The sequence below is a fragment of the Balearica regulorum genome, chromosome 1, assembly GCF_011004875.1.
Source record: "Balearica regulorum gibbericeps isolate bBalReg1 chromosome 1, bBalReg1.pri, whole genome shotgun sequence".
NCBI lineage: Eukaryota > Metazoa > Chordata > Aves > Gruiformes > Gruidae > Balearica > Balearica regulorum.
Genome location: NC_046184.1, coordinates 52,396,394 through 52,423,083, shown reverse-complemented (window position 1 = coordinate 52,423,083; position 26,690 = coordinate 52,396,394). Strand labels below are relative to the sequence as shown.

The following is a 26,690-nucleotide window of genomic DNA, read 5'->3' as shown; positions in this document are numbered from 1 at the left end:
GGCTATCTCACACCATTAAATGTCCCAAGTACAAGAAGCTCATTCATTTACTGAAGGTGCATTGTCTTCGAACTAGAACTGAGCTATGCATAGGTTACTTTGAGGACTTACTAGAAAAGTCTTTACCTTCTGTGAAGTAACACTGAAGTTGAGAGGTTTCTTTTGGAGATTCTCCAAAACAGTGCACAAATGAAAGAATGACGACATTTAATTGCATTGCAGTTCAGTTTGGGTTTTTTTTTTTTGTGGTTTTGTTTGGGGTTTTTATGATGCTAACAGTATCCCTGAAGGAGATCAACTGAAAGTATTTCATGTAACTAGAAGAGAAAGATATATTTCATGTTAAAACACAGAGTAAAGAAGGGTGAAAAATAACTTAAAATGAAGTTCCTTAAGCACTGAAAAGCTAATGAAGACTACCTTCTCCCCCCCATCCAAGTTAAAGGCCTAACACAGGCTAAATGATTATGGTGCAAAATTATTATTATAGTGCAAGTATGATGAATATTCCTCCCACCAAGTGTTGGTATGAACTGCTCTGGTTTTACTATCAAGATTTTTTTTTAAACATGGAAGACCATAGCAGCACAAAATGACACCACTGATAGATACTTGTCTTGCTTTTGCTGCTTTTCAGCAGTGCATTTATTTTGATAAGGAAAAATCCACACACATTAAAATCATTTTTATTTTTCTGCATGTTGACACCAAAAGTGAATGTCTTATGTTACAGTTTTCTACAGGATGGACACAAGTTTAGCTATTTGGATTACTCAAAAAAGCAGATTAAAAGGAAAAAAAAAACATTAATCTTAACAGAAGAAAACCCTATTGCTTTGCTACAAATTACCATGTTTGTTCCAAAGTTCACAGAAAGTAAAGCTTCCCCATAGCTATAGTCTACACAATAACTGTACCTAGAGTAAAAAGACATTGACTATTAACTAATGTTCTCAGCTTTTTATAAGTAGCACTTTAAGAATAAGTAGTATGATTTATTGCGATTTTGTACCAAGCAGTAAGACTGAACATCTGTATGCTGCAGATTTAAGCACACCAAAATGTATACATTCACTTTAAAAATTGTTGCTTATCACTCTTCATTGGTAGTTGAGCAGGAAGATGACTTCACTACTAAGTTACACAATATAGAGTGTTTCAGCATGCTTCCACTGAGAAAAATATTCAACTGCATGAAAGTAGTAAATCTCACCTTAGAAGATGAAACTGTAGCAGAAAATGCAGCAATGCCCTCTTCATACAAGAATAAAACTTCATATGGAATTTTCACGCTTTGAGAATACTTCTCTACATGAATATCCAAAGATAATCACATAAAGCTGTATTGGAAAGACCTCGCTTTTAATAAAAAAAAAAAGACCACTGCTAAAGTCAGAATTTAGACTACTTCAGTAACAACCTTGACCCAAAAAAAGTATTTTAGTAACAAATTATATTGATGCAATTTTTATTTTCCACGCATATTACTAATAAATAAGTTTTTCTAAGACATCTGTTGCCAATTAGATTTGTATTCAGCTCCTACAACACTGTAAGCACTAAAATGAAGTGATACATTTAAATGATGTTACACTTAAACAGTTGCTAATATGATACTAAGACTTTTACAGAAATGCAAACAGGTTTACAGTTACATTTACTAAAAGTTACAGTAATCTACAGAAAAGGTTGTTGTTGTACTCTCCCTATATCCTAATTGATCAAATTCAGTTACATTGTTACTGAAAAAATGCATACGAAAATGCATTTCCCTTTATCACGTGTTAAAATCCTCCTCCACAATTATCTATAGAGACAAAAGTACAACTACTTTTCTGTACAAAGGAAAAGCTTTAAAAACACAGCTTCACATTTTACTACATTTTTGCCCTTCTCAGCTTCCAAGTTCTTGCAAAAGCAAATATACAGTTTCTCAAAAATGAATTTAAAGGCTGTCCACATTAAAAAAATAAAGCCTACAAAAAGTTCAAATATCTAAAAAAATGTTACTCCTATGGCAAATTGATCTCCTACTAGTCCAAAGTCCAGAAAGTTAACGATGTCCATTTAATATTATCTTGCTTCATTTATCCAATTTATCAGGTTCCAATCACATTATTTGTAAGAAGTCCTTGAGCCGATGAGAGGGCAGAAGAGTTCTCTACAATTAAAGACAGGAGATCAAATCGGGTGTGCCTTTCAGAAAGATACTCATTAGGCATTGCCCAGAGAGGCACTATTCAAATATTTAGAGAAAGGATTCCCTTGATTAGTTTCCATAGACTGATAAACCAAAAACAAGAAGACCGAAACAACAACAAAGAGAAGAATTTTTATCCACAGGGGAACAGAGCGTTCTTTTTTCGTTGGTGGTTTCTCCGACTTGATGTCAGTTGAGGTACCATATTTTGGAGCATACTTAGAGAAACTTTCCTCCAATCTGAAGTCACTGTGCTCTATAGGCCGGCTAGCAGCGCCTTTGATTGGTTTACGGCAGCTAGCACTGTTAATAAAAAAATAAAAGTGTTGCATATTTAAAAGAGCAATCTATGATATACAGGAAAATTTTAGTATCATTAAAGAACTAAAAGTTAGTTCTAGTGAATGCAGTACCTGAAATATGTCTCAAGTTCTAAAAATAGTAATGAAAGACATGTTAATTATTCAGTGTTCAAACAAGCACTCCTTAAAAAACCTCAAATGCCAGTTTACTTCACCTATCCGCACAATCAATGGATCATAACTGGCAATAAAACTCTAGGAAGTGTCTCTGTCTGCATCTTTAGTGATCACTTATGCAGCCCCAATGTGAGTTCTAAACCATAGATTGTCCCTGGCCATTACACTATCTACTGACGGGTAAGCCAATACACAGAGCCAGAAGACAAAGCAGTAAGGGTTAAGAAACCCACGTACATTGCCAAGTCCTTATATACAAGGAGTACACATACATGATTTTTATTTTTAAAAAGTGTTATAGAATTAACTAGACCGATATAGGTCAAAACAAGAGACAACAAAGCTGAGTGGTGAGCAGATACACCACAGTAGTAGTAACTGATAACATACATTCTCCTTATGGGAACGCTTTATGCAATTGCAGTTTAAATTGAAGCTATAATTAACACGTTGAAATGAAGGAGTTGATTTCACATCTTAACATAGGGAAACTTATTCTCTAAACAGGACAAAGTTTTGTGAATGGCTTAATTATCCAGAGGGTTGTTTCAATTTTTGTTTAAATAAAAAAGTTTCAATGAAAAATTTAATAGCCCTTCCTAGATGCCAGCCTCATTCATGCTAAGAATAACCTGACTACAAGACAACTGCTACTTAAAGGAAAAAGGTATTTGAAAATTCTTTTTGGCTTTCAAAGAGAAAGCTCCAATCTATGCTGGGAGTTCTTTCCTTAGTTTAACAGCGGGCCAAATTGCAGTGGCATCTAGCCAAAAGCTTAAATATTGTGAGCCATTACCACAGAGAAGCCCTTTCCATTTAACATTTAGCATCTGGACGTTCCAGTAATAATTCCTACTATAGCACTATTCTGTTCTCCCACCCCCAATTTAAATAATGAATAGGCTGTTTTGGCTAACAAAACTATGTATATAGAACAGAAGAGCTAGGCAGTTATCTCAACTGTCATTGAGACAGAGTGTAAAAATTGCTCCTCAGAATCTACCAATATAATCAAAAGACTTCTGAGCTTATATAAGTTTACAAGAACTGAGAAACAAGCCCCAAAAAACATAGAAATACCTAATTCCTGTAGGTGTTGATACTTCATAGGGGAACATTTCCTTAAGAATATCCCTTTCTACTCTTCGTTCTTCTGTATGAGTTCTCTCCAGCACCTAGGAAACCAAAACCAGTTATAGGACTAACCACAAAACAAAAAAGCTCCTGCATAACTATCTCAGTGACCATAACCATGTGCAATTTCTAATGCATGAGTCACCCGGTGACATTCAAGAAGGTTTCTTTTGGGTTTTAGAAGTTAGTTTAACCTTTGTTAGTGGCAGCTGTCTGGTCACTTTTGGTGTCTTAAAGAATTCAGTGCTCTCCTCAGTTTCCTTTAAGATAAAGAATATGTTGCATAAATACAATACACCTGCCAGCCAATGATGCAGATGAGCAAAAAAAACTTAACCATCACCTCTATCATGGCTGTGTTGAGCAGATCACAGGATTGGTAGTGGCCAACATGATTAAGGAAGCACTGATGTGGGCAATCTGTCTCTTCTTGCTGTAATAAACAATGCCACAGTACAGTAGAACACTAACTGAAAAAGCCTAATGCAGTCTGAAATAGACCATCAAGTTTTCTGACAACCTTCTGTTTGACAACTAAGTCTACATTATAAACAAAGTCACATTATAAACAAAGTAGCCAATTTCATAAATCTCGGATCCATTGGTAGAATAGGCTTCACAAGTGGTAATACAAGTTTTATCTACATGAAGCAATGAACTCCATTTAAATTCAGCCAAATATTATCTTGTAATGTCAAATCCCACAATATTACAGTACTACATCAATACAATTACAGATACTTGCAAGTGCTTTAAGACAGTTCTCCAAGACATATATAATTTTGACAGCTTAAATAGGTAAACAGTAAAAGAATTATTATCTTTCTTTATAACTGACAAGAATCTACAGACACTTTAAATTCAGGCTTTTGTTCTAAAGTAATCCTACTATTTGATTCTCTAAATTAAGGCACACTGTGGTTTTTCAGGACAAGCTGATTTACAAGATCAAAGGTAGATAACCTAATTCTGCTCTGTCTTTGAGCTATTCAAAGAATGTAAAAGAAAAAACCTACATTTTGTACAGAAAAAAAGAAATAGCAGCACAAGGAAAAATAACACACCAAAACATATTTGGCTTAGGAAAGGAAAAAAAAAAAAAAGAAAGCAGGATTTATACACACACCCCCCAAAATCTGAAAGGGGAAGATTCAAATGTTTCTATTCTCTTCTTTTATGCCATGTAACAAAGCTAGTCTATTTTGACTACTGCCACCTGGGCAGTGACATACTCCACCCCTTCTGTACTAAGGAGTAAGCACATACACACAAGAATCTTGTTCACAGAGAGTAAGCAAGAGCAATCTAAGTTTTAATTTATTTACTTCAGCTGTCATCAATGGTTTCTTTGGTGTTCTTCTGGGCATGTCTGAGAGTTCACTGATTGACAGTGTAGGAGCTGCATGCTTGAAATTTCCAGGCACCCTATTGACAACCTGCCGAGATTCAAAATTGTTCAAACTCAGAATCAGCCAAAATACAAAATAAAAGGAGGGGAGGGGGCAGAACCAAACAACAAAACCTTTATGTGCATTGAATATATGCATGTTAGGAGTTAACTCAAGAAGGTTATATAACAGATACTCTGAAATAAGCACAGGAAACACATTGCTTATCATCCCAAGTAGTTTCTTTTAAGCCATTTAGAGATATGAAAAGCTATTTAGCTCACAAGAAAAGCCAAACTTAAAGGCAGATATTCTGCATGTTCTTCATTAAATTAAGAAAAGATCTAAGCTTTTAGAGTGGTTCTTCTCAACCCTCCCCCCCAAAAAGACATCAGATGGGACCTAGGTGTCTACCTAGTCCCATCTCAAAGTGAACAGCATTAGGTACTAATACAGATACTGAATATGTGTTTTTAAAGACCACTGAATACTCTTACTTTCCTTAAAACAGTCTGTTATTCTGTCAGTAAATATATATTACAGAAGAATACCACTTGCGTGATTTATTAAACATATTTACTAAGCATATTTACTAGGGTCTCGTTGCTTGCAGTCAATATAGTTTCAGCTATAGGAGTACTCTCTGTTATTACAGCATCATCTACAGGCAACTGCGCTGTAGCTTCCACCTGTTTGTTTAAAACAAACAAAAGAAAACAATTGAATAAAATAGCCACTAGGACCCTAACAGTGAGAAAAAAGCTTGTCTATTATAAGAAGCCTCTCATCACCCTTTTCCTTGGTGTTCTTCTTGACACTCTTGTAGACTCCCTAGAAAATGCCTGCAGAGGTCCACTTTTTGAAGATCCACTTGTCCAGACAGCCTCAGTAACTCCATCTTGAGAATAGGTCTATTCAAGCATCAAACACATGATCAAATACATGAAAGCCAGCTCTCAACATTGGATACCCAAAACCAAAAGCCAGAATAGCATGCATACTCCAGAAGCAGTGTGTCTGCAATCCCCCCCAATAAAGGTGGATCCTAATACATTCCATAATGAATAGCTAGCTAGATTAGTAGTGTTGACCACAATACTTACGTTAGAGTACAATATTGTTCAAATACAGACCTGACTAGATAATGCCTGACTCTAAAAACTGATAATCTGCTCACTGCAATAGAGTGAACTAATGCTACAAGTAGTTACATCAAGTCATGGAAAGTAGATATGTTGGCTTTCAGGCCCATTACATTACCTGCCCACACACACACACACAAAAAATTAATCTATGAGCATAAGCAGAAAGCATCACCTCGTTCTTTACCCAGACAGGGGTTATTCTCTCAAGCAGAGATGGAAATGCTTTAGGCACTGCCACCTACACTTCAACAGGAACTAGTCTCCAGCCATAGGGGGCAGGGAGAGATGTTTTATGATCTTAAAAGGTTCCACATAGAGATAAAACTCTCACAATTTTCAAATAACAGTAGGTTTAAACAATCAAGCCTGATACAGATCTTAACAAATCTAAATAATAACATGAAGTGCCAAACTTTTATAGCCATTAACAAACACAGATTATTCCCTATGCCTTATTGCAAGTATTATGCTGAAAGAAAAAATCCTTACAGAAAAAATCTTCCTCAAAACTAATTCCAAACATAGACCTGGAGGGAAAGGGAAATGAGGGGCTGCTTCTTCTAGATTATATACAAGATTTTCCTTTTTATTTGGTTAAGCTTAAAGATAATTACTTTATTAACAATGAAATCTTTGCACATTAACACCTCATGCATTGATGTATTACCAAGTTTTTGGAAGTTACACTCGGTGCTGATGGAAGTTACACAGACACGTACAACTGTCAGTTACAGGTCTAACAGCAGAAATAACTTCACTGGAACAGTATTAGCCCCAAAACAATGTCTTAAGAGAACAGACTGGACAATATTTCTTTAATGAGAGGGGGAAAAAGCTTTAACAATGCCCTTATCCATTATCCATTTGTACCCACTGCAGGGAAACTAGAAGCTGAGCAGCATTATGATTCTTAACAGAAGTTCTGTATTACAGCTGCTGTATGTCCAGCAGATGGAGCAAAAGTGTTTCACTTTACTCCAAAGTCACTGAAATACTTTGAAAACCAAATGATGTATACTTATGCACAGATCTCAAGTCCAGATTCAGGTGTTTCGTATAGAATTGTAGATTTCAGCCTAAGTCTCCAATATTCTTTTCAATTTAAACAGACTTCTGATAAAAGATTTCCCAACCCCTCTTTATATATTCGGACACCAGCTTCTCTTCCTTACTAAGAAAAGTTAAAAGTACAACCTCCAATCATGACACCGCCATACACTTTGAGAGGTATCATGATTGGAGGTTGTACTTTTAACTTTTCTTTAGAAGCTTAGAGAAAAACAGTAATTTCAGAGTGGTTCCACTCAAAACATATTCCACTCAAGAAAGCAGTAAGGCCATTCACTCATCCTACTAATGAAGAGCTCCCCTGCCCCAGGCTGTTTAACTAGGAATGAGTTTTCCACTAATGAAAGGTTAGAAGTACTTCAGTAAACAACTGCCTCTCCCCTCTCTCCTTAGTTCTTCGATGCTTGTCAGTCATCTGTTTAAAGTACCAAGTATCAAGTTTTTTCTTGCATGAAAAGTCATGGAAAAAAACAGGATCTGCTGCATAAGACCCATCCAGACTTCAGTAGAGCATATTCAACAGCCAAAATAATAGAAAAAAGTTGTCTACAGTTCTAGTTTATCTTCACTGTCAATTCAGCAGGCCTTGTCTGCTTACCACACAAATATTTGGACTAAATAAACTCTATTAGAATGTAACACTCATTTTTGGGTACACCAACACCCTGTATGTAACTAAAGAAAGTTATGATGGTATGGTACTCAAGTACTATTCAGCATGTGCTTTTAACTGTCAAATTACTCACGAGCAGTGAAGCTATACACTGTGAGTTTACCTCAGCTATCACTTAAGTTTTCTATTTGGTCTACACCACATGAAATTTGTATGCCAGCAGCTGCAATGCTGCATGTTTTATTTTTAAGAAGCCCAGCTATACAAGTAGTCAAAAAAATGCAGGGAGGAGTAAGGGAACACAGCACAGGCAGAATGTCACTCCACAAAATCTCAACAAGAGAGTGTAGTTTTATGTTGCTAGGGCCCCTTAATGCTTAAGTTGTTTAGCCTGCCTCTCTGTCCAGTGCCATTTACTATGAGGCCTTAGGCTCTGTTGTGAACTCTATATTCACCTACCTGATTGGAAGGGGGCATTCAAATTAGGGTTTTTTCCCAGTTCATTATGAAGAGGCAATTAAGCACAAACAGGAGAGCTCAAATTCATCTAGCCCTCCACTGCTAACTGACTGATAAGACCCATAAGCCTGCTCAACCTCCTCACCCAATTTCTTTTGCACCAGCCTGCAAAAGACTATCTATTTGCACTCTTAAGCAAACAGCAACATCCATCCATGCCAAATGACAGACAATCTTTTCAGCTGTGTGCATCTGGACTAAGATTAGTGCTGCACAGGACCCAGAAGTGACTAGCAAGTCTGCTTATACCACACTACCAACCAGTTCAGCCCCACCACTCTGAGCTAATGCCACCCAGTGCATGACAGCTGCATGTAACTATACAGAATGAGTATGGTCACTTGACACATCAGCTCCAAACTTCAGATCAAATTTCACAGGAGAGAGCAAGGAAAAAAAGAGATGTAAAAATCTTCCCCCATCTTCCACTTTTATTCTCAGCAAAATATATGACCACACACATTTGCTAGCCAAAGTCATTGAGTTGTTCTTGGCTTCAAGCAGCTGTAAATTTCTGTTGGTGTTTGTTTTGGGTTTTTTTGTTTTGTTTGTAAACACAGCTGTCAGGAGTTGAAAGGTAAAAGGTTTAACAAGCTAGAGAGTTAGAGCTCCAGAAGAATTTGGCATAATTTTGAAATTAGATAATTTGATTAATCAAGTGATATTCTTTTGATTAACTACTGGTAAGTAAAATATGAAAGTCACAAAATATTGCAGCTATACTGCACATGTAAAAGATTGCAAGACAAAACACAGTAATGACCTAATATTATTACAGTGAAGTTGGAGGACAAAAAAATTAAGCACTCATCACTTGAAACTGCCACAAAAATACATCACTGTATCTCTTCCCTTTTATTCTGTAAGTGGGTTCCTGAAGACTAGGAAGTTTTGTTTGTTGATACCTGAATTAAATACCTCTATCACATTGAGGCTGGCAGGGATTTCTGGGTGAATAGTAATTTAGAAAAAAGTAATTCTTAAAATACAAGAACCTCAAGATTCAGATTCCCATTATGAAGACCATCATAAACAGCAGTTGCCTGAATGAATTAAGGAGTAATTTGTACGTTGAACTATATGTGTGTTTTTATTTGTAGAAGTGAAATATGTTCAGCTTGTCCCCTAAAAATCCAATTAAAAATAAACAGAACCAGTTGTGGATCTCCATGACTGTGTTGTATTACCCAAGCTCACATAGCAGCATGTTACCTGCTTTAAGGGGCATCCATAGCAAAAGCATGTTTATACATACACACCATCTAAACAAGAAGTATCTGCCATTTACCATACTATAAAGTAGTGAGAAAAGTCACTGATCTGCTAAAATACATCAAGCTATTTAACAGGTCAGATTGAATCACCGACTGTTTTCTATAGAGATCCTTTACTGTAGCACAACTCCACTACTTATTGGTCAGATGAATAACACTGTAAAGATCTTATGTAACCTAAGCTAGGGAACAGGGTATTTAGTGACACTGTCACACCACAGTGACCCATCAGCCACAAACTACTGAATGGAGCATTTAGCCAGCCGTTTGAAAACCTGAGGTGCTTCCGTAAAATCTCTCTTTCATAAATAATATTAGTTCTGTTGTCTTAGTAAGTAAAGGACAAGTGGCAGGTACATACAGCAAGATTTAAACCTGTTTATCATTTTTCTTCTTAGAAGCTTTCCAACAAATTAATGTCTACTCTAGTACTGCTGTGAGAAGCGTAGTTGAGGAAAAAATTATATAGATAGCTAGTGCATGTGTGTACACACATACACACGCTTCTATATGTAAATAGGCATATACAGAAGTACCTTACTTTCATGTATTATATTTACATCAAACATGTATTTAAAATGCATACATGTATCTAAAGATATCAAAACCTATACATATAAGAGTTCTATTTTAAAAACCTTCTAAAACAAGTCAAATACAAAAAAAGAACCACAAAAAATAGCCTTTTTCCAAAGGGTTTTTTTTTTTTTAAGAAACTGCTTCTTTGAAACTGAAATCAAGTTGTTTACAAACATCCAACAGGATGACATCAGCTCATCTGACTTAAAAAGGCTGTCAAGTTTCCAAACCTAAACATGTTAAGGTTGCATATTATTTTTCTCTAAGAGATGCTACAGCAGCTGGCAAGTCAGACAAACAGCTTTTAGCAGACTATGTTAACAGACAGGCTAAGAACAGCATCTATAGTTAATTCACAAGATTTTCATGCTGTATTAGAACAGGCTTTCTGAAAGAACTTTTAAAACAGCATAGCCCACTTAGTAAGGTGTTTAGTGAGCACCATCACCTGCAGTTAGTAGCCATTCCAGGTGCCACTGAATTAAACATACCTGGTTGTGTTCAACAATTCTTCTTTGTTTGAGTGCTACTGGAGTCTTCGTCCTGGCTTTCAGTGGCTCCCTCTTCTCAAGCCTCAGCTCAGTCTTCGGATCTGTAACCAGTTTTAATATAACTAGTTTCTATAATACTACTGGTTGTTGTACTAGTTTAAACCAATTGTATTTTAATAAAAACTCATTTTAAGAGGCAACATAACTTTTTAAAGAAATGGTAACTCATAAAAAAGTTGAGATACAGGTAAGCTTCTCCACTGAATGTAGAAGAACAAAGACTTTTAAATAACCACCTTAAATACTTGGGTCAGTGTTTAAAAATAATTTTTCAGTTTTGTCCTAAGAATCCTACATTTCAGATAAGCTGACTATTCCAGAAACTGGTATCAAGTTGCAATTACTTTAACCAAAGTACCATTACACTATTGACTGTAGCAAGGGTATTGAAGCTTTTCAACATTCTTTAAGCTGTTAGTTTAGTTTCCTTTAAAATAGGTCCTTTTATAAAAAAGCTCCTTGTTGATGCAGAAGGAGGGTGAGTGGTTAGCAGTCAGTCACCTTACCAGTAAGAGAGTGTATTATTCCCCCCAGCTTTTCTAAAATTCTAATAGCATTAACACCAACATATTTAGAGTTTATTTATTAACATCCCTTAGCTTTTTAAGCATTAGTGCATAGAAACATTTATATTCTTTTGTGTGTGTGTTTGCTTTTGTTTTTTTCCCCCCAGTGTTTGAACAGTTTGGTAATTACATGAAGCACATGTAAATATAAGGAGATAGCTGTCAGTTGTGACTAGGCTGTTGGCTGTCCTAAAAATAAGTAAATAAATCTCTAACATCCCTTCCCTCCTTGAAAGAGCAAGAGATTAGAGTTCAAAAACAAGCCCAAACATGCAAGGGAGATCCAATGAGTTTCTACTTCTATTTCAACCCTTTCTTTCCTATCTCCATGGAAGTTCCTGCGAAAAAAAAAAAAAAAACCAACCCAAAACACTCCCAAAACTAAATAGGCATCTTTTAACACTCCATTCAAGACAGTCTTTAAAGCCTACACTGTTTTTACTTTTTGTAAAATGCATGATGGTGCGATTTACGTTCTACTTCCTCTACCCCTATATTTTTAATATATACCTTGCTATTAAAACCACAAAAACCCACAGCCAAGACCAACCAATCAACCCAGCCAAAACTAAGTCCATAAGGAACAGAGCATAAAAGGGACTGAGTCATACATGAGAGACACTTAACAACATTTTAAGAAGTACAGAGGTTTAACAAACATTCATATGCTATTCTATAGTAAAGATAACTACTGTGAGCACTGTAAAACAAAATTGCACTTGCACTTAAAAATGAAGTGCAAAGAACATTGGAACGCTTAACAGGCAGATCTCCTGATCTCCAGGCAGATCAGATTTACAAGCTCCAATCTGGCAAAAATGGACAAAAGGGAACAGTTTAGTAGCAAAAAGTTTCCCTTCCAAGAACAGGCACCTGGATCACTGTGCTAGTATTGCATAATCACGTACATGACTCAGATGGTCTACAGCAGCCTTTTAAAGCCTCACCTAGCAGCAAGATCATGCTCTCTCTAGATATTTCTTCTACAGCAGGTATTATTGATGTATAATTTGAAGAGTTCACATGTAAGTTCCACTTAAGTCTTACCTTCTTCATTGTCACTGTACTGGTCAGAATCATTATTTCCATTCTGTCCGGCATTCTCAGCAGCTGAAGAAATTGCTGGAAGAGGCACAGGACCCTTCAGTTCTGGATCTTGCTCCATCAGTTTCAACAGTTTTTTCTCATAAAGTTTCCTAGTAGTAGCTATAACAAGGAAGGATACATGCTAAAGATACAGTTTTCATCTTTCCCAACCTGATTGCTAGAACTTGGCTTCTATATATTCCTTGGGAATCTTTGAATGTATGTTTTTATTTTTAAACTGTCTGTATGGCCCACAGTCATATATACCTCTAAGTATTTAACTCCACCTGTAAGGCTTCTAACTTTTTGATTTAAGAGAATTCTTAAACTGAGACCTGTTAGTATACTGAAAGTTACAAGCATCTATCTATGGAAAGGGAACGGACCTTCTTAGATGTTTTGTTTCATATGCTGCAATAGATGAGCTGTCATGCCCTCACAAATTTAGTGAGATGATATTGCAAGGGTGACAGTTTCCATGCAGATTCCACTATTATCCTCTTAATCCCTCTACCCTGGAATTAATGTCCCTTCCCCCTTATTTTAACCTTTGCTCTGTTGACAAATTCAGTTCATAAGAACAAGATGTGGTACAAGTAAGCAGCAACAACAGAACTTCCTGTTTGCTACATCCAGCCATCAGGTTGGCTCACTTGATCTAAGAGGACAGCTGCTTAAAACTAAAAAGTATCAAGTCTAGCACATACTTCCATGTGAGATCTGTGCTCGCAGAAATCTGTAGAGATGACCAGTGCCTAAGCTGTTAGCTGCAGAAAAGTCTAACCTTAGAAGATTTCAGCTAAGAGGAAGTGACCCTTAAAACAAGTGGCAGACTCTCAGAAGAAACAGAATCCATATCCTGTAAGAACTAAGACATTTACTTAGACTAATCTGAACATCCTTCCAGTAGACTGCATAGGTACTTGAATTTTTCAGAAACTTCAGCACTATCCAACAGGAATAGGTTGAAAGGGAAGGCATACAAAATCAGCCAACAGAAAATATTATGTGTAAGACTTAGAATACACACAGGACTCCAGGCTCCATCGCTGGCATTTCCATCCACATGGCATTTCAAGAACACTCCATGGAAGGCTTAACACACTACAGGCAACCATCTTTTTTGAAGAGTTGTGAAATCAAAGCACCTTGCCATTAAGCTGGTGCACTATCTGAAAGGCAAGGAACTTTGATCCCACATCAGAGGTGAGTGCCCAAGGCAGGAGATTAAGCTGAGGTCAGGACTTCTCCTGAAGTAGGTGAGCATGCAGGATAGAATGCTTGGTTCAAGGGGCCAGAAAAAAAAATAAAATCAAAGGAAAACATTACTGCACAATGCAATAAGTAGGAAATGCTCTAGGGAAGGGGAAGTTCCATGTTCTCATTCTACTCTCAATGCTATTAGCTTATTATGTAAGATGTATTTTCTACTTAAGCAGGCCCCAGATCTCAACCTATCAGAAGACCTAATTCTTCCAGTGCTTAACTTTAACTAATAGTTGCACAGCTTCAAAACAGAAGTTGGAAGATCTCCAGCTGGCCTGTAACATGAGAGGAACAAACTGTGGACTTGCTCTATTGGTTTTGCATGGCAAGGTTTTGGTAGCAGGGGACTACAGGGTTGGTTTCTGTGAGAAGCTGCTAGAAGCTTCCCCCATGTCCAACAGAGCCAATGCCAGCCAGCTCCAAGACAGACCTGCCACTGGCCAAGGCTGAGCCCATCAGTGACAGTGGCAGCGCCTCTGGGATAACATAGTTAAGAAGGTTGGGGTGGGGGGGAGAACCCCAGAAGCAATTGCAGCCACAGAGACAAGTAAGAATGTGTGAGGGAAACAACTCTGCAGACACCAAGGTAAGTGCAGAAGGAGGGGGAGGAGGTGCTCCAGGCACCAGAGCAGAGATTCCCCTGCAGCCCATGGAGAAGACCATGGTGAGGCAGGCTGTCCCCTGCAGCCCATGGAGGATGATGGTGGAACAGATATCCACCTGCAGCCCGTGGAGGACCTCGTGCCAGAGCAAACAGAGACACCAAAGGAGGCTGTGACCCCATGGGAAGCCCAGGCTTTGCTGGCAGGACCTATGACCCCATGGGATACCCACACTGGAGCAGTCTGCTCCTGAAGGTCTGCACCCTGTGGAAGGGACCAACGCAGGAGTAGTTCATGAAGAACTGCAGCCCGTGGGAAGGACTCACACTGGAGAAGTTGGTGGAGGACTGTCTCCATGGGAGGGACCCCACGCTGGAGCAGAGGAAGAATGTGAGGAGCCCTCCCCCTGAGGGGGAAGGAGAGGCAGGGACAACATGTGATGAACTGACCACAACCCCCATTCCTGTCCCCCTGTGCCGCTGCAGGGGGAGGAGGTAGAGAAATTGGGAGTGAAGTTAAGCCTGGGAAGAAGGGAGGGGTGGAGGGAGGTGTTTTATGATTTCGTTTTATTTCTTATTACTCAACTCTGATTTGATTAGTAAGAAATTAAATTAATTTTCTTGAATTTAATCTCTTTTGCCTGTGACAGTAATTAGTGAATGATCTCCTCCTGTCCTTATCTCAACCCACGAGCCTTCTGTTAACATTTTCTCTCCCCTGCCCAGCTGAGGAGGGCAATGACAGAGCAGCTTTGGTGGGCACCTGGCCTCCAGCCAGGATCAACCCACCACACTTGCCTACGCTGCAATGCTTCAAGTTGTCTCAATGTAAATAGTTCAATGAAAACATGTTAAGTGGGAAGTAGGATTGCAACAGTATTGGAACTAAACTTTATAAGCAACTGTATCAGAGAAGCTTAGAGCACTCAGAGGTTTGGTGAGAAATAGGTTTAACAGGTAAGCATTTGCCAGTTCAGTTGACCTACCTACAATTGGGCCAGGATTTAGTCCATACTTCACAAGTTGCTCTTGAAGATCTTCATTACTCATCTCTGTTATATCTAAATCATCCTTCTCCTCTGGCCTGGGTTTGTCAGTTTTCTTTGTGGCTTTCTGTGAGTGTGCAAGAGAAACAAGAGACAGTTTTTCCAGTTAATACAGAACACATCTTTTTCTTCTAAGGGAAGAAGAAGATATGAGAGTCCTAAACATACAAAACCAGTAGAAGTAATTATATTCTCACCATCAGCAGCACTAAAGCTTATGTGAACCATTTCAAACATTTACACCTACTAAACAAACATGCACGAGTTTCCTACTTAAATAAGGAAAAAGCCATTACAAGCCTCCTCTATAGTAAAAAACCCAAAACCCAACAACAAACCTTACTTGGTTTTTTTGATCGTGTGTTTTAATTTGAAGTTCAAGTATACAACAGGAAAGGATTTCTTTCCTATGATTGGAGAGGTAAACTTCTAGCTGTTTCACTACCACTAAACTAAGCTACAAATATTTACATTCCATTGACACTTCTTTGCATTATTCTTCTACCTATTAGGTCAACACTTCCTCTCACAATATGAAGTTCTTCAGTAGCCACACCCTCTCAACCAAGTTCCCAAAATCCCCATTCCCACTTAGCTAGTGTTCTCTGTAAGACCACGTGATGTTCCAAAGCAAGTACAGGAAAGGGAAAGCCAGAAACACCCTCAAATTTTCAAAATCCTGTCTGTCTGCTTAGGCCTCTGCTACTGTAGCTCTAACAAATCCTAAACCCAACTCTGGCAACACTACTTGAACAGTTGGCAATACACCACCACCACATACAGATGGTTATCAAAATAATCTGCCAAGATGCTACTCCTAAATTAGCAGTTTCCGCTATATCCAAACAGAGTGATCATAACATTTGTTCAACTTGGGAAGCCTTTGCTGCTCCAAGATCTGCAAGAGAGTGAGGAGGTAAGACAGAAGAAATATGTTTAGGATCTGCTTGCTCTCAACTAAAAATGATCTTGATACCGCTTTGAAATAAGTTATATTTGTTGTAGGATATAAACAGATACAACTTCCACACTTAATATTTTTCTCACCTGGTTACCCAGAGAGCCTGTCTAGGTTTTCTGGGACTTAAAGACTAAAATTCCAAATACAAACATGCTATAACACTCAGTCACAATTAACAGGTTTTTTCTTGCTGTATTTAGTAAGATAACACTAAAAGACTGCAAGATGACTGAAATGAGTCAACAGTATCTAGCAAACCATTAATGCCAGTTCAATATTGGTTTGCATGCAAGCTTGGTCTTGCCTCAAGTGTCTTTAATATTTTAAAGCTAAACAGGGACTGTATAAGGATTTCCCAAATATAACTGACTTCCTAATTAAATAAGATCTTCCTTTAACTCCTGGATTGTGAAAATCCCAGCATAATGAACTTAAAATCAGCGGCTGAAGAGCAACAGAACCTCCAAGAGGTCATGCTATTCTTAATTTTAAGAAATAGACTGCTTGCAGTCTGAACAAAGGATAGGGTTACTAAAGTGGCAGATTTGACTAATGACAGATTTACAACTCACTTTATCAATCATTCCATTCCTTTATCACATAAAAATCTAATTAGTTTCTGAAGCAACTGAGCCTACTTATCTGCAGCTATATGAAACTTGTATTTACTTTTGAATGTGTTGGTCATAACACTATTTCAAGTTAACTATCACATCAACAAGAATTTTATATTCAGTACATTTTTTTCTGGACTACTGAACTGTCCAAACAGTGAAAAAGAGTTCCAAAATACAGCCTGGGTTTTCTTGTTGGGATCTGTTGACAGCTCTAATGTTCGCACACATCACCAAGAAGATTAACTAAGATGCTATTTCCATATTTCAGAAGAAAACTACCATGGTGCAGGAAATCAACATTCCAATGGCACTTTAAAGAAACTGGAAATTTGATTTAATGTATGTCTACCTGTGTATCACTTAGAGGCCACAGAAAAGACTACACAAAATATACCACAGAAGAACTACTCAGCATTCTACTAGATGTTTTCCAGAAATCTTAACTACCAGAAATCTAACTGCAACTAATGAGTAATATGGTCCTCTAATGCAAGTACTCACATATCTCATAGTATCTTTGGTTTGTTTGGTTTTTCTTGTTCTCATTCCATCCAGAGCTAGCAGCATTAAAAAAATATTTCTAGTCTAGCATTTTCTAGAAAACAGAAGATGAAAGAGGCTCTGCATATTTCACTTGAGAAATCTGTTCACACCAGAGATGGCAATTTGGTAACTGTATGTTAGGCTGTTTCAGATTAACTAGGACCCAACCCTTTAAACAAGTACTGAAGTGAATTATAAGCAAGGGGCTCCCACACAGCCTTCTCGGTTCTAGGGCCACAGGAAAAGAAGAGCATAAGAGAAGCTCATCTTCTCAGAGTGTCATCTCTCCACAGCAAAAAGCTTTCACCTTCTTTCAGTAACGACAAGAGCAGAAAATGCAAGTGATGAGATTCAGACTGGAAGCTATCCTTGACCTCATCTTTGTCACTCCTGCTGAATAGAAATCCAACAGCCACAGACCAGTTTATCAGACAAACTTTACAGCTACCTTTACTAGTTCTAGCACTACTCCAAACACAAGCACAAGTAATCCTTGAAGAAGCCATTAAATAATATAACAGCTATGGGACATCACTAAAAGCAGCATTTTAAAGTCTCAAGCTAAATGGCACCTACACTAGGATATCCAAGGACTTTAATCCCAAACAGGTGCAGCTTCATCACTAGAAGCAGAAAGGCTCAGGGCTTCTTTACTATTTCTCTGAATGAGGTTAAGACAGGCTAAGAAAGCCCAAATCATGCCAACAAAATGCTCTTTAATTCTCGAGTTTGTACAGTGTCCTCTCTGGTAACAAATAGCTGTATTTCTCTTAGGGGAGGGAAAGATAAGGAACTGCACATGCCAAGTCTCAATAATAGACTTATGCTGTGAAATACAGAGGTGTCTGTTCCCCTTGCACTTTTTATTCTATCATACACAAACATTCCCTGCAGTAGTTTTTTTTTTGAAACCAAGTCCTACTGAACTTTTTAACCTCGAATACCTCTTGAGGCAATATTTACCAAAAGCTACAGGACAGACTAAATAAACAATGGAAAGGAAACTATGCAGCAGTTATTCAGAAATACCAATATACTCAACTTTAAGAATTCTCTACCTTTTAACCTTAGTTAGTTTAAGTACCAGACTTAAAATTTCCAAGCCTATGTACAGTAAAAGTCCCAAGTTATAAGATATGGGAATCCTTAACCCTTCCACTCCCTCCTCCCCTAATACACTAAATTCCTCGTTACTCAGTGCGGGAATGTACGCACTCTGAAAACAGATGAATGCTGCATAACAAAGAGTTGTTTCCAGAGAACCTAAGTGAAAGAGTAAAAATTCACAACAAAAAACAAATCAAGAAACCAAACTAACAGATGGTCTCATGGCTCAATCAACTGAATGCTGACCTGGAGATCTGGCTTACGTATGTGTCCCTGCTGAACAAGTGACATGCACTGCTAGACAAAAATTATTTCAACAGAATTACTTTATTTAAATATAACTGTCATTATTACACCAGCACTCTAACAAGCATGTCTCCCTAGGTCATGAGGCTAAAATCACAGAAAGTCTGAAGGCGCAGAACAGCATGGCAGGACTTCGCACTGCAGCAGGAATTACTCGGTCACCTCACCCCTACTGCCCACAGCTGTCACCCAAACAGCAGATGAGTGTCATTTAAAAGGCCACAAAGGTATTAACCTGTATCCTGGGTCACGTTTGTACAGCACACAATAAATAAGAGATACAGGAACACAGGAAACCCTGCATGGATTCTCTTCCTTCACCAGGTAGCATATATGCATTTACGTTCTCTCACCTATCAGAGCGTACAGTTTTACCTTCCACACTCCTAATCTTCATAAACTAACAGTTTTACTATCACCTTCCTTTTTCAATAGGGAAGGGGTTGAAACCATACAGTTACCTCAGCTACAGATACTATCACTACCACATCATTCTGACCATAAAGAGCTGAAGCTAGCTCTTAATTTACTTCACTATTTGATTAAAACAAACAAAACCCCCCACCTTTACCTGATAGGTCTCTTCTATAACCTTTCAAACAGGCCCTTCAGGTCCAGATGCTCTCATTATACTTTCATTAGCAGAAGTGAGGAGACATCTGAATGCTCTTTTTCAAATCACCACTTTAAAGGTCAAAAAGATCACTCCATGTTTTATAAGAGATTCTTCCAGGACATGGAATGCACCAATAAGCTAAGTCATAAAAAAACCCCTACACATTCTGAGCTCTGAACAGCTCCTGTTTGGCAACTGTGTCAAGATGATACTTTTAATTCAATACTCCTGAAGAGGCAAAATGCCATTTCATAGTTATTTTTCCTTTGAGCTATCTGTCCTGATAGTCATCCCATAACTAACCAGGACCAGGAGCATCCAGATACAGATGATTCCCCCACAGCAAAAAGGGCGTCTCTCATACCAACCACTGTCCTCACGTACCACTATGCTAAATAGGGAAGAAAAAAAAAAGGAAAGAAAAAAAAGTTGCTCAAAAACATTAGCATAGCTGGAAAAGCTGGCTCCTCTATACAGTATTATCAGACTGAGGCCCGAAAAAGCACAATTTTAAAAGCTTTTCCTCTCCTGCTAGGAGTATACAGCCAGAGTGAGCCCTTCATCCTCACTCCTCTACCCCCCAAAAAAATAAATATGGCCACTTCTCTAGATGTAATACTTACAGTGACACTTTCAAATATTTCACAGGAAAGCCCTTTTTTTAAAAAAAATAATAATTTTTGGGATAACATTTAATCTTACTTTGATCTAGTGAATTGTATGTATTTAACAGCACTTGAAGTCATCTTTACAAATTAGACTGCACTTTATGCAATAGGAAGGGGTTCTGCTGTATCACATTACAAAGCATAAAAATGCTGTCTGAGTTTCACCATGGGGAAGTAAGATCTTACTACAGTAAAACAGTTTAATTTTTAACTTTAGGTGCCAAAAAAATGCTAACTGCTTGAAGAGTTTGCTGTTCCAAAGCATCATGGTTTCAGGGCCTGAAAACAATGCAGTCAGAACAAAACCCCTTTAAGTTTTGATCTGCTCGAACACACATGTTAATCATCTGTATGTTCACTACTGTATCAGAATAAAAAATAGATCCAAATAAACCCACATGAATATAAATAAAACAGCAGCCCGCATCACCACCGATGCACGACACTTGTCTCATAATATATCAACTTTATATCACTAGCATATCAAGGATTTTATTTGTTCCAAGAGAGGTGTAGGTTGGATGTAATATTGCTAGATCTGTGCTGAAAGAGCAATAGATTTAAAAATATAATTTGTAGTAGAATTAAAACTATGGGGTTTTGTCTCATTGCTGCAGCTTTTATCAATAGAAAATGTGCATCTAAATCCATTATCAAATGCCCAGAACTTCGAAAAAAAAAAACACTAAAATGACGGTGTAGACAGTTCAAAATTACTAATGACTACAGCAGTGTCAAAACATTAACTGTTAGTATCAAAAGACCTGGTTTAGCTTCACTGTTTTTTTTCCAATGACTGCCACATGGATATTCAGAGTAGTCCTTTGAACTTCTCATATCCATTTTAAGAAAAACACTGCTCTCCTCCCCTTCGGCATCCGTAAGTCAGCTGACAGCTCACGTAAGGTACTGATTCCCCCCCAAATCGAGCCCCCCAGCCCTATCCCCCATACTCCGAGGGTGCCGAGGCAGCAGCGCCTGCGGGGGGCGGCGGCCCCGGAGCGCCCCCTGGCGGCCAGCCCTCGCCCTCCCGGCGGCAGCGGACCCGCACCGCTCTGCCACGCCGCGCTCAGCCCCGACACGGGGGGCTCAGCACGGACACGGCCACTCGGAGGGGGTTGTAACTCTTCGCACTTACTAAAGGGAAGCGTGAGTAGACCCAGAGCAGGACGGGGCTGCAGAAGGCTCAGCGACCAGGAACCCTCCAGTGACTGGCAGGAGTCAGGACCACCCTCACTCAGGCCATTATGGTATCCTGATTACAATTGATTTTTCACACTAAAAGCCATATTAAACAATATATTTTGTACATCTTTGATAGCCTATGCCCATAAAGGAAGGGGAAACTGCTTTTTGACTGTGATCCAAGTCCTTCCTAGATGACTTGAGCAACAGAGAGGACTCAAGGCATTTGGACTTCAGCAGGCAGGTACACAAGTTCAGTACAACTGTTATGCTGGTATTACTACCGAATAAGCACAAGCTTAAGAAAAAAAAAAAAAAGACATTACAACTCTCACTTGTGTTGCTCTTCTCTATTCAAAAAATGCCCATTTCTTTGCTCAAAGAGTGATTTTTGGCCCCTTTTCTACCTCTCCCTCCATGCATCCTGCATTCATTCGTTCATCCCAGCAGTGGGAATGAGTCTTCACTCCCAAAGCAGTTCACTTGTTTTTTTGATTGTTTGGGGTTGTTTTGAGGGATTTTTGTTTGGTTGGTTTAGGTTTTTTGCTGGGGCTTTTTTTTTTTGTTTGGTTGGGGAGGTTTTATTTGTTTGTTTGTTGGGGTTTGGTTGGGTTTTTTTAGGATTGTATAATACCAAGCTACATTCAAAGAAATACCAAAAAATAAGAAATAGCAGAAAACACAGCGGGACAGAACCCTCCAAAATGCAAACCTCTGTAAGTGCTCTTTCAAATGTTTTTACAAGTTAATACTAGTCTTGACTGAGTCATCTGAAGAGACTTTTGCAATTTTCAAGTTAAGCAGTATTCAAATTTTTAGAGTAGTACAGGAAACATGGAATAGAGCAGCCCAAATTTTTTAATCCCATAGAAGATATCTTTGTAACACAGTCAAGTATTTTGGTGTTTTAAAAGCATTAAGCAGTTGATTGCCTAGTTCACATGCACCCTCCCCAATGTACACAAACCAACACTACAATTTCCAAGACCTGCAATATACATAAAAACAGAACTAATAATGCATTGCAATTTCGTCACTCAAATCTCAACCTAACAACAGAAGAGAGCCATGTTATTATACCAGTACATGTTATAAAGTACTTCTATTTCCTTATGCACCCAGTGCAAATTGTTTTCTGGTCCTTTTAAATATACACATAAAAGCAACACCTAAGATAAAACAATAAAGTTACACAGAGGGGTGAAAGACAGAGGATGCTGAAGCCCTCTTTGTCCAGAGCCTGCAAGGTGCTCACAGGAAATATGGAATTCCTTTACTTTATTCCTTCTTTCCATAATGCCTTGCAGTCCCAGCTTCCTCCCTTTGCTCCTTATTTCTAGTTTCTTTCAGATATTTGAGTGCTTTCCCTCCTGTTCTCTCTTAACTTTAGCAAAATATTTCACTTTGTTTCCATACCAGAATCCCACTCCCCTGGATGTCAGACTTCCTTCACTCTGCCTCTCCCAACTGCTTTGGGGTGACTTATACTCTGCAGATCTGTACATTACTGTTTTGGAAGGAGAGCTGATCAGAGAAGCACCCTTATGCCATCAGGCATTAACAACAGCTACTCAAGCTACAGGCAGTTTCAGAACTACCTAAGCTGTACTAAGGAGACAGCAAGCATATCTCAAATAATATTTTTTTTGGGGGGGGGGTGGGACACAGACGACGACATGGGACAGACCCAAATCCAAACAACTGTCACTAGACCATTCACTGAAGTTTTGGAATTTATGATGATGCACTGCTCTGACATTAACACACAAGACTAGCAGAAATAGCACAGAGCCTTCCAGACATTGTTAACAAAAGTGTTAAAAGTACCACCCCATTCTGTAAACATCAAAAAAGTCACCCATAATTGTTTAAGTTTAAGCACTGGGGAAGGGAAAGGAAAAAATCAGATCAAGGAACTTCAGCAGTTATGAGACTTTCCTTCTACAAGTGTGAAACATGTCAGATTCAAGCTCATCCTATTTTACTCAAAAGCACCTTACACATGCTACAGGCAGACCATTATAATTCAGAGAAGCAGCTAGTTCACTACAAAGTTTCTCCAGTGAATGTGAATTAAGTATTTGAACCAGACAGAGGTCAACAGGAGGTAAATAATTTGGTTAGAACCTTCTTCCTCTTTTAGTTGCAATCTTCTGTTCTTAATTCAAGAACTGTTTGTTGGTTGTTTTTTTTGAAGTATGAAAAATCTTTAAAGAACTCTGGTTCTCTACACTCTTTTAACAAGTGAGTTTTTGAAAGACAGTATTTCAGATACTATCACTAAATACTTGTAATATCACACACATTACAACTCCAATAGCTGGCAATCATTAATCGAGCCTTTACACAAGATCAGACAGCTTAGAATTATGAATGAAAAAACTGCTTTCTCAATATATGCAAATTTACAGACCACTTATTAAAAATTAAAAAGGAAAATCGCGTTTTCCCAAAGGGAAAAATTCCAAATAGCATCAGTTCCCCCCCCCCCTTTTTCCTTACATGATAAAGGAAAGTATGCTAAGCAAGCAAGTAACAGTACACCAACTGAATGTGCAGCAGAGTCACTTTGCTATAAAACATATGCTTAGGAGTACGAGAGAAGCTACATCACGCAGACCCTCTTTACACTAAACAGTCCACTTCATTAAACAAAACAAACAAGCTGTTCCTGCACAGCTTCATCCTTTCGTCTGGAGGTATTTACACAGAGTAGCGGTGCTTCAGTACAACTGAGACAGCTGATGGGAGTCGTCTTTCCAAAGTTGCAGACTCGTGCAGAGTTTCTCTGGCTTTACTCCTCCAACAACCAAGTACTTATGAGAGTGCCCGCCAAATCAAAGTAAGGGCTTCCCAATTTACAGTCGGGGAGTCGTCTCACGCTCCACGCACGATCGCGCTGCCTCTCCCCGGCTGGAGAGCCCCTCCTCCCGGGGCGCCCCACGGCTGCCGGGGGCCAGCCGCTCCGAAGCCGCCGCCACCACCACCGAGAAGCGCACACGCGGGACGCGACCCAGAGGCGAAGCCGGCGGCTGCCCGGCACCGACACCGCGGCTCCCAGTTCGCCTCCCGGCGCGGGGCGGCCGCCTGGCAGCGCGCCGCTGCCCCTCTGCCCCAGGCGGTGGGGACTGTCCCCGCCGGGCACGATCGCGCCCTCAGCCGAGCCGGGCCGCGCCTCAAGGAAGGGTGAGGCGGAGCCGTCCCCGGCCCCACGCGGGAGGACGCGCGGGCAGCCGCGGCGCCTCACGCCGGTCTCCGAGCCGCCAGCGGGCGGACCCGTTCGGGCGGGAAAGCGGGCCCGAGGCCGCCGGGAAGCCAAGGGAGCGCGGGCGGGGGCCAGGATCCTGGCGCGGGAGAGAGGAGGCGGTACTCACCCGTCCGGCAGCAGCCCCGCGGTTCCTGGCGCCCAGAGGCGTGGGCTCCCGCTCTTCGTCGCTGGAGAAGTCGGGCTGCGCGGCGGCGGCGGGCGGGTTGCGGGCGGTGAGGTGCTGCAGGTAGAGCTGCACATACACGTCCTTGCGCTGCTCGCCGCCCGGCAGGCTCACATTGTTAGCGATCAGCTCGCTCTTCAGCTTCTCCTTGGTCAGCACCGACGGATCCGCCAGGAACTCGGGCATCGCCGCCGGCCGCCGCCCTCCCGGGAGAGGCACCAACAAAGCGCGGGGAGAAGGGGCGGGGGAGGAGGAGGGCTCGCCTGCCCCGCGCCAGGGACCCAGCTCCACGGCGGGCGGGAGCGCACACCGAGCGCTTCTCCCAACCAGCAATAAACCGCACCCCAATTGGCGGAGAGGAAAACGAAGCGGCCCTATTATTGGTTGCTGGGCGGAAAAGGGGAGAGGCGCGCGGGACCCACTAGCGTTAGTGCTTTGCGCGAGGGATAGTAACGCAGTTTAAATTCGGCTCAGGCGGGAGAGGCGCGGGGGGTGGGGCTTGCGCGCGCGCGGCGGGAGCGCGAGCTACCTCAGACGGCGGCTGCCAGCGCCCTGCCCCCACCCGGCCGGTCCTCCCTGGCGATAAGGAAGCGGCAGGCTGCTTTCCCCTGCCGGGAGAGGGGCGGGGAGCGCCCTGCTGGGGCGGCGGTTCAGGCTCGGCGTCGCGCCGGTCGTGAGGGGCTGCTGGCGGTGGGGCGGTTAAGGAGCTCCCTGTAACCTGCTGCGATCTCTGTGACGTGCTGTGACATCTGCCACCGGCTCTGTTCCCCCCGCTGCTCCTCAGACACCGGCTTCCCCGGCGCGATCGGCTCGCAGAGCTTGCCGCCGGCTTTTCTTCCGTTTGCTGAAGCGGCTGCCTCGCAAATACACTTAAGGAGAGTTTCCTCCCCGGGTAGCCCAACTTGCTGCTACTGCCAGCCAAGTGTTTAACTTCTCGTAACACGCTATCAGGTTTGAGAAGAAATCCAGCCGGGAAACTGATAGCTAATTTCATAGAATCATAGAATGGTTTGGGTTGGAAGGGACCTCAAAGACCATCTAGTTCCAACCCCCCTGCCACGGCAGGGACGCTCTCCAGTAAACCAGGCGCTTGTTAGGGTGACCGCCTCCGATAGGATGGCATATTAAAAAAAAAAAGAATCGCTTCTATTGTATTGCAAAATTTGAAGGGCTTTACATGCTGCTTGCTGGGAACATATGGTGCTATAAATTTTCCTGTCTTTTACGATGGGAACAGTTTAATATTTAGATCTGACTATCCTATGCTTTTGATAACTGTATTGCAGTATCAGAGATAAGAATTGAAATATGAATACTTTCATTTGCCCATCGATTATGTACATGAAACAAGATTGTTGGTGTTGGCACTCACTCCTCTTTATGTTCCCAAAAGAGTTTTAAATCGCTGTGGAGGAGAAGTATTTCCTCTGTTTTGATTTGCTCTATCACTGAATAAGGTGGCTGTTACTGCTGTTTACTTAGCCATTACTACGGTACCAGCTCCGTGAAGGTGCTGAGGGTTATATTTGTGGAAGATAATTTCAAGGCTAATCAAGGACCTACCCACAAGAAGCCTGATGCTTCCAGCTGAGGAATTGGTGTGGTGTAACAAAGTAACTGATACAAGAGAGACGCTTAGCTTGGGGAATTTAATTTACCATGTGGTGCAAGTAGTGATATGAGGTAGCCATCATCCGTAGATCATTAGAATTTATATCCAAAGGTATTCGGTTCTTGGTGG

At 40.2% G+C, this 26,690-nt stretch overlaps 1 protein-coding gene across 6 annotated transcripts; it reads right to left on the bottom strand.

Moving 5' to 3' along the window:
- Positions 1 to 1,436: 1,436 nt before the first annotated feature.
- TMPO (thymopoietin) lies at positions 1,437 to 25,282 on the bottom strand. Of its 6 annotated transcripts, XM_075749255.1 has the most exons (11): positions 24,893 to 25,281; positions 15,456 to 15,582; positions 12,564 to 12,722; positions 10,891 to 10,991; positions 5,993 to 6,112; positions 5,795 to 5,890; positions 5,139 to 5,249; positions 4,157 to 4,246; positions 4,008 to 4,073; positions 3,760 to 3,854; positions 2,071 to 2,503 (listed from the first exon to the last, which is right to left on the bottom strand). In XM_075749255.1, the coding sequence occupies exons 1-11, from the start codon at positions 25,133 to 25,135 to the stop codon at positions 2,215 to 2,217; spliced, it is 1,497 nt and encodes a 498-aa protein (XP_075605370.1). In that variant the 5' UTR covers positions 25,136 to 25,281; the 3' UTR covers positions 2,071 to 2,214. The 6 variants fall into 6 exon arrangements, with proteins under 6 accessions (XP_075605381.1, XP_075605392.1, XP_075605408.1 ...); XM_075749266.1 differs by lacking the exon at positions 4,008 to 4,073 and having other exon boundaries at positions 1,437 to 2,503; XM_075749277.1 differs by lacking the exons at positions 4,008 to 4,073; positions 4,157 to 4,246 and having other exon boundaries at positions 1,437 to 2,503; positions 24,893 to 25,282.
- Positions 25,283 to 26,690: the final 1,408 nt, after the last annotated feature.

Excerpts from the sequence above, each read along its gene's own strand:
- TMPO (XM_075749255.1), bottom strand. The coding sequence starts at position 25,135 with ATGCCCGAGTTCCTGGCGGATCCGTCGGTGCTGACCAAGGAGAAGCTG. Across the intron at positions 12,723-15,455 it reads AAATCCTGGCCCAATTGTAG|CTACTACTAGGAAACTTTAT; the intron begins GTAGGTCAACTG and ends TCCTTGTTATAG. Across the intron at positions 5,891-5,992 it reads GAAGAACACCAAGGAAAAGG|GTGGAAGCTACAGCGCAGTT; the intron begins GTGATGAGAGGC and ends TTAAACAAACAG.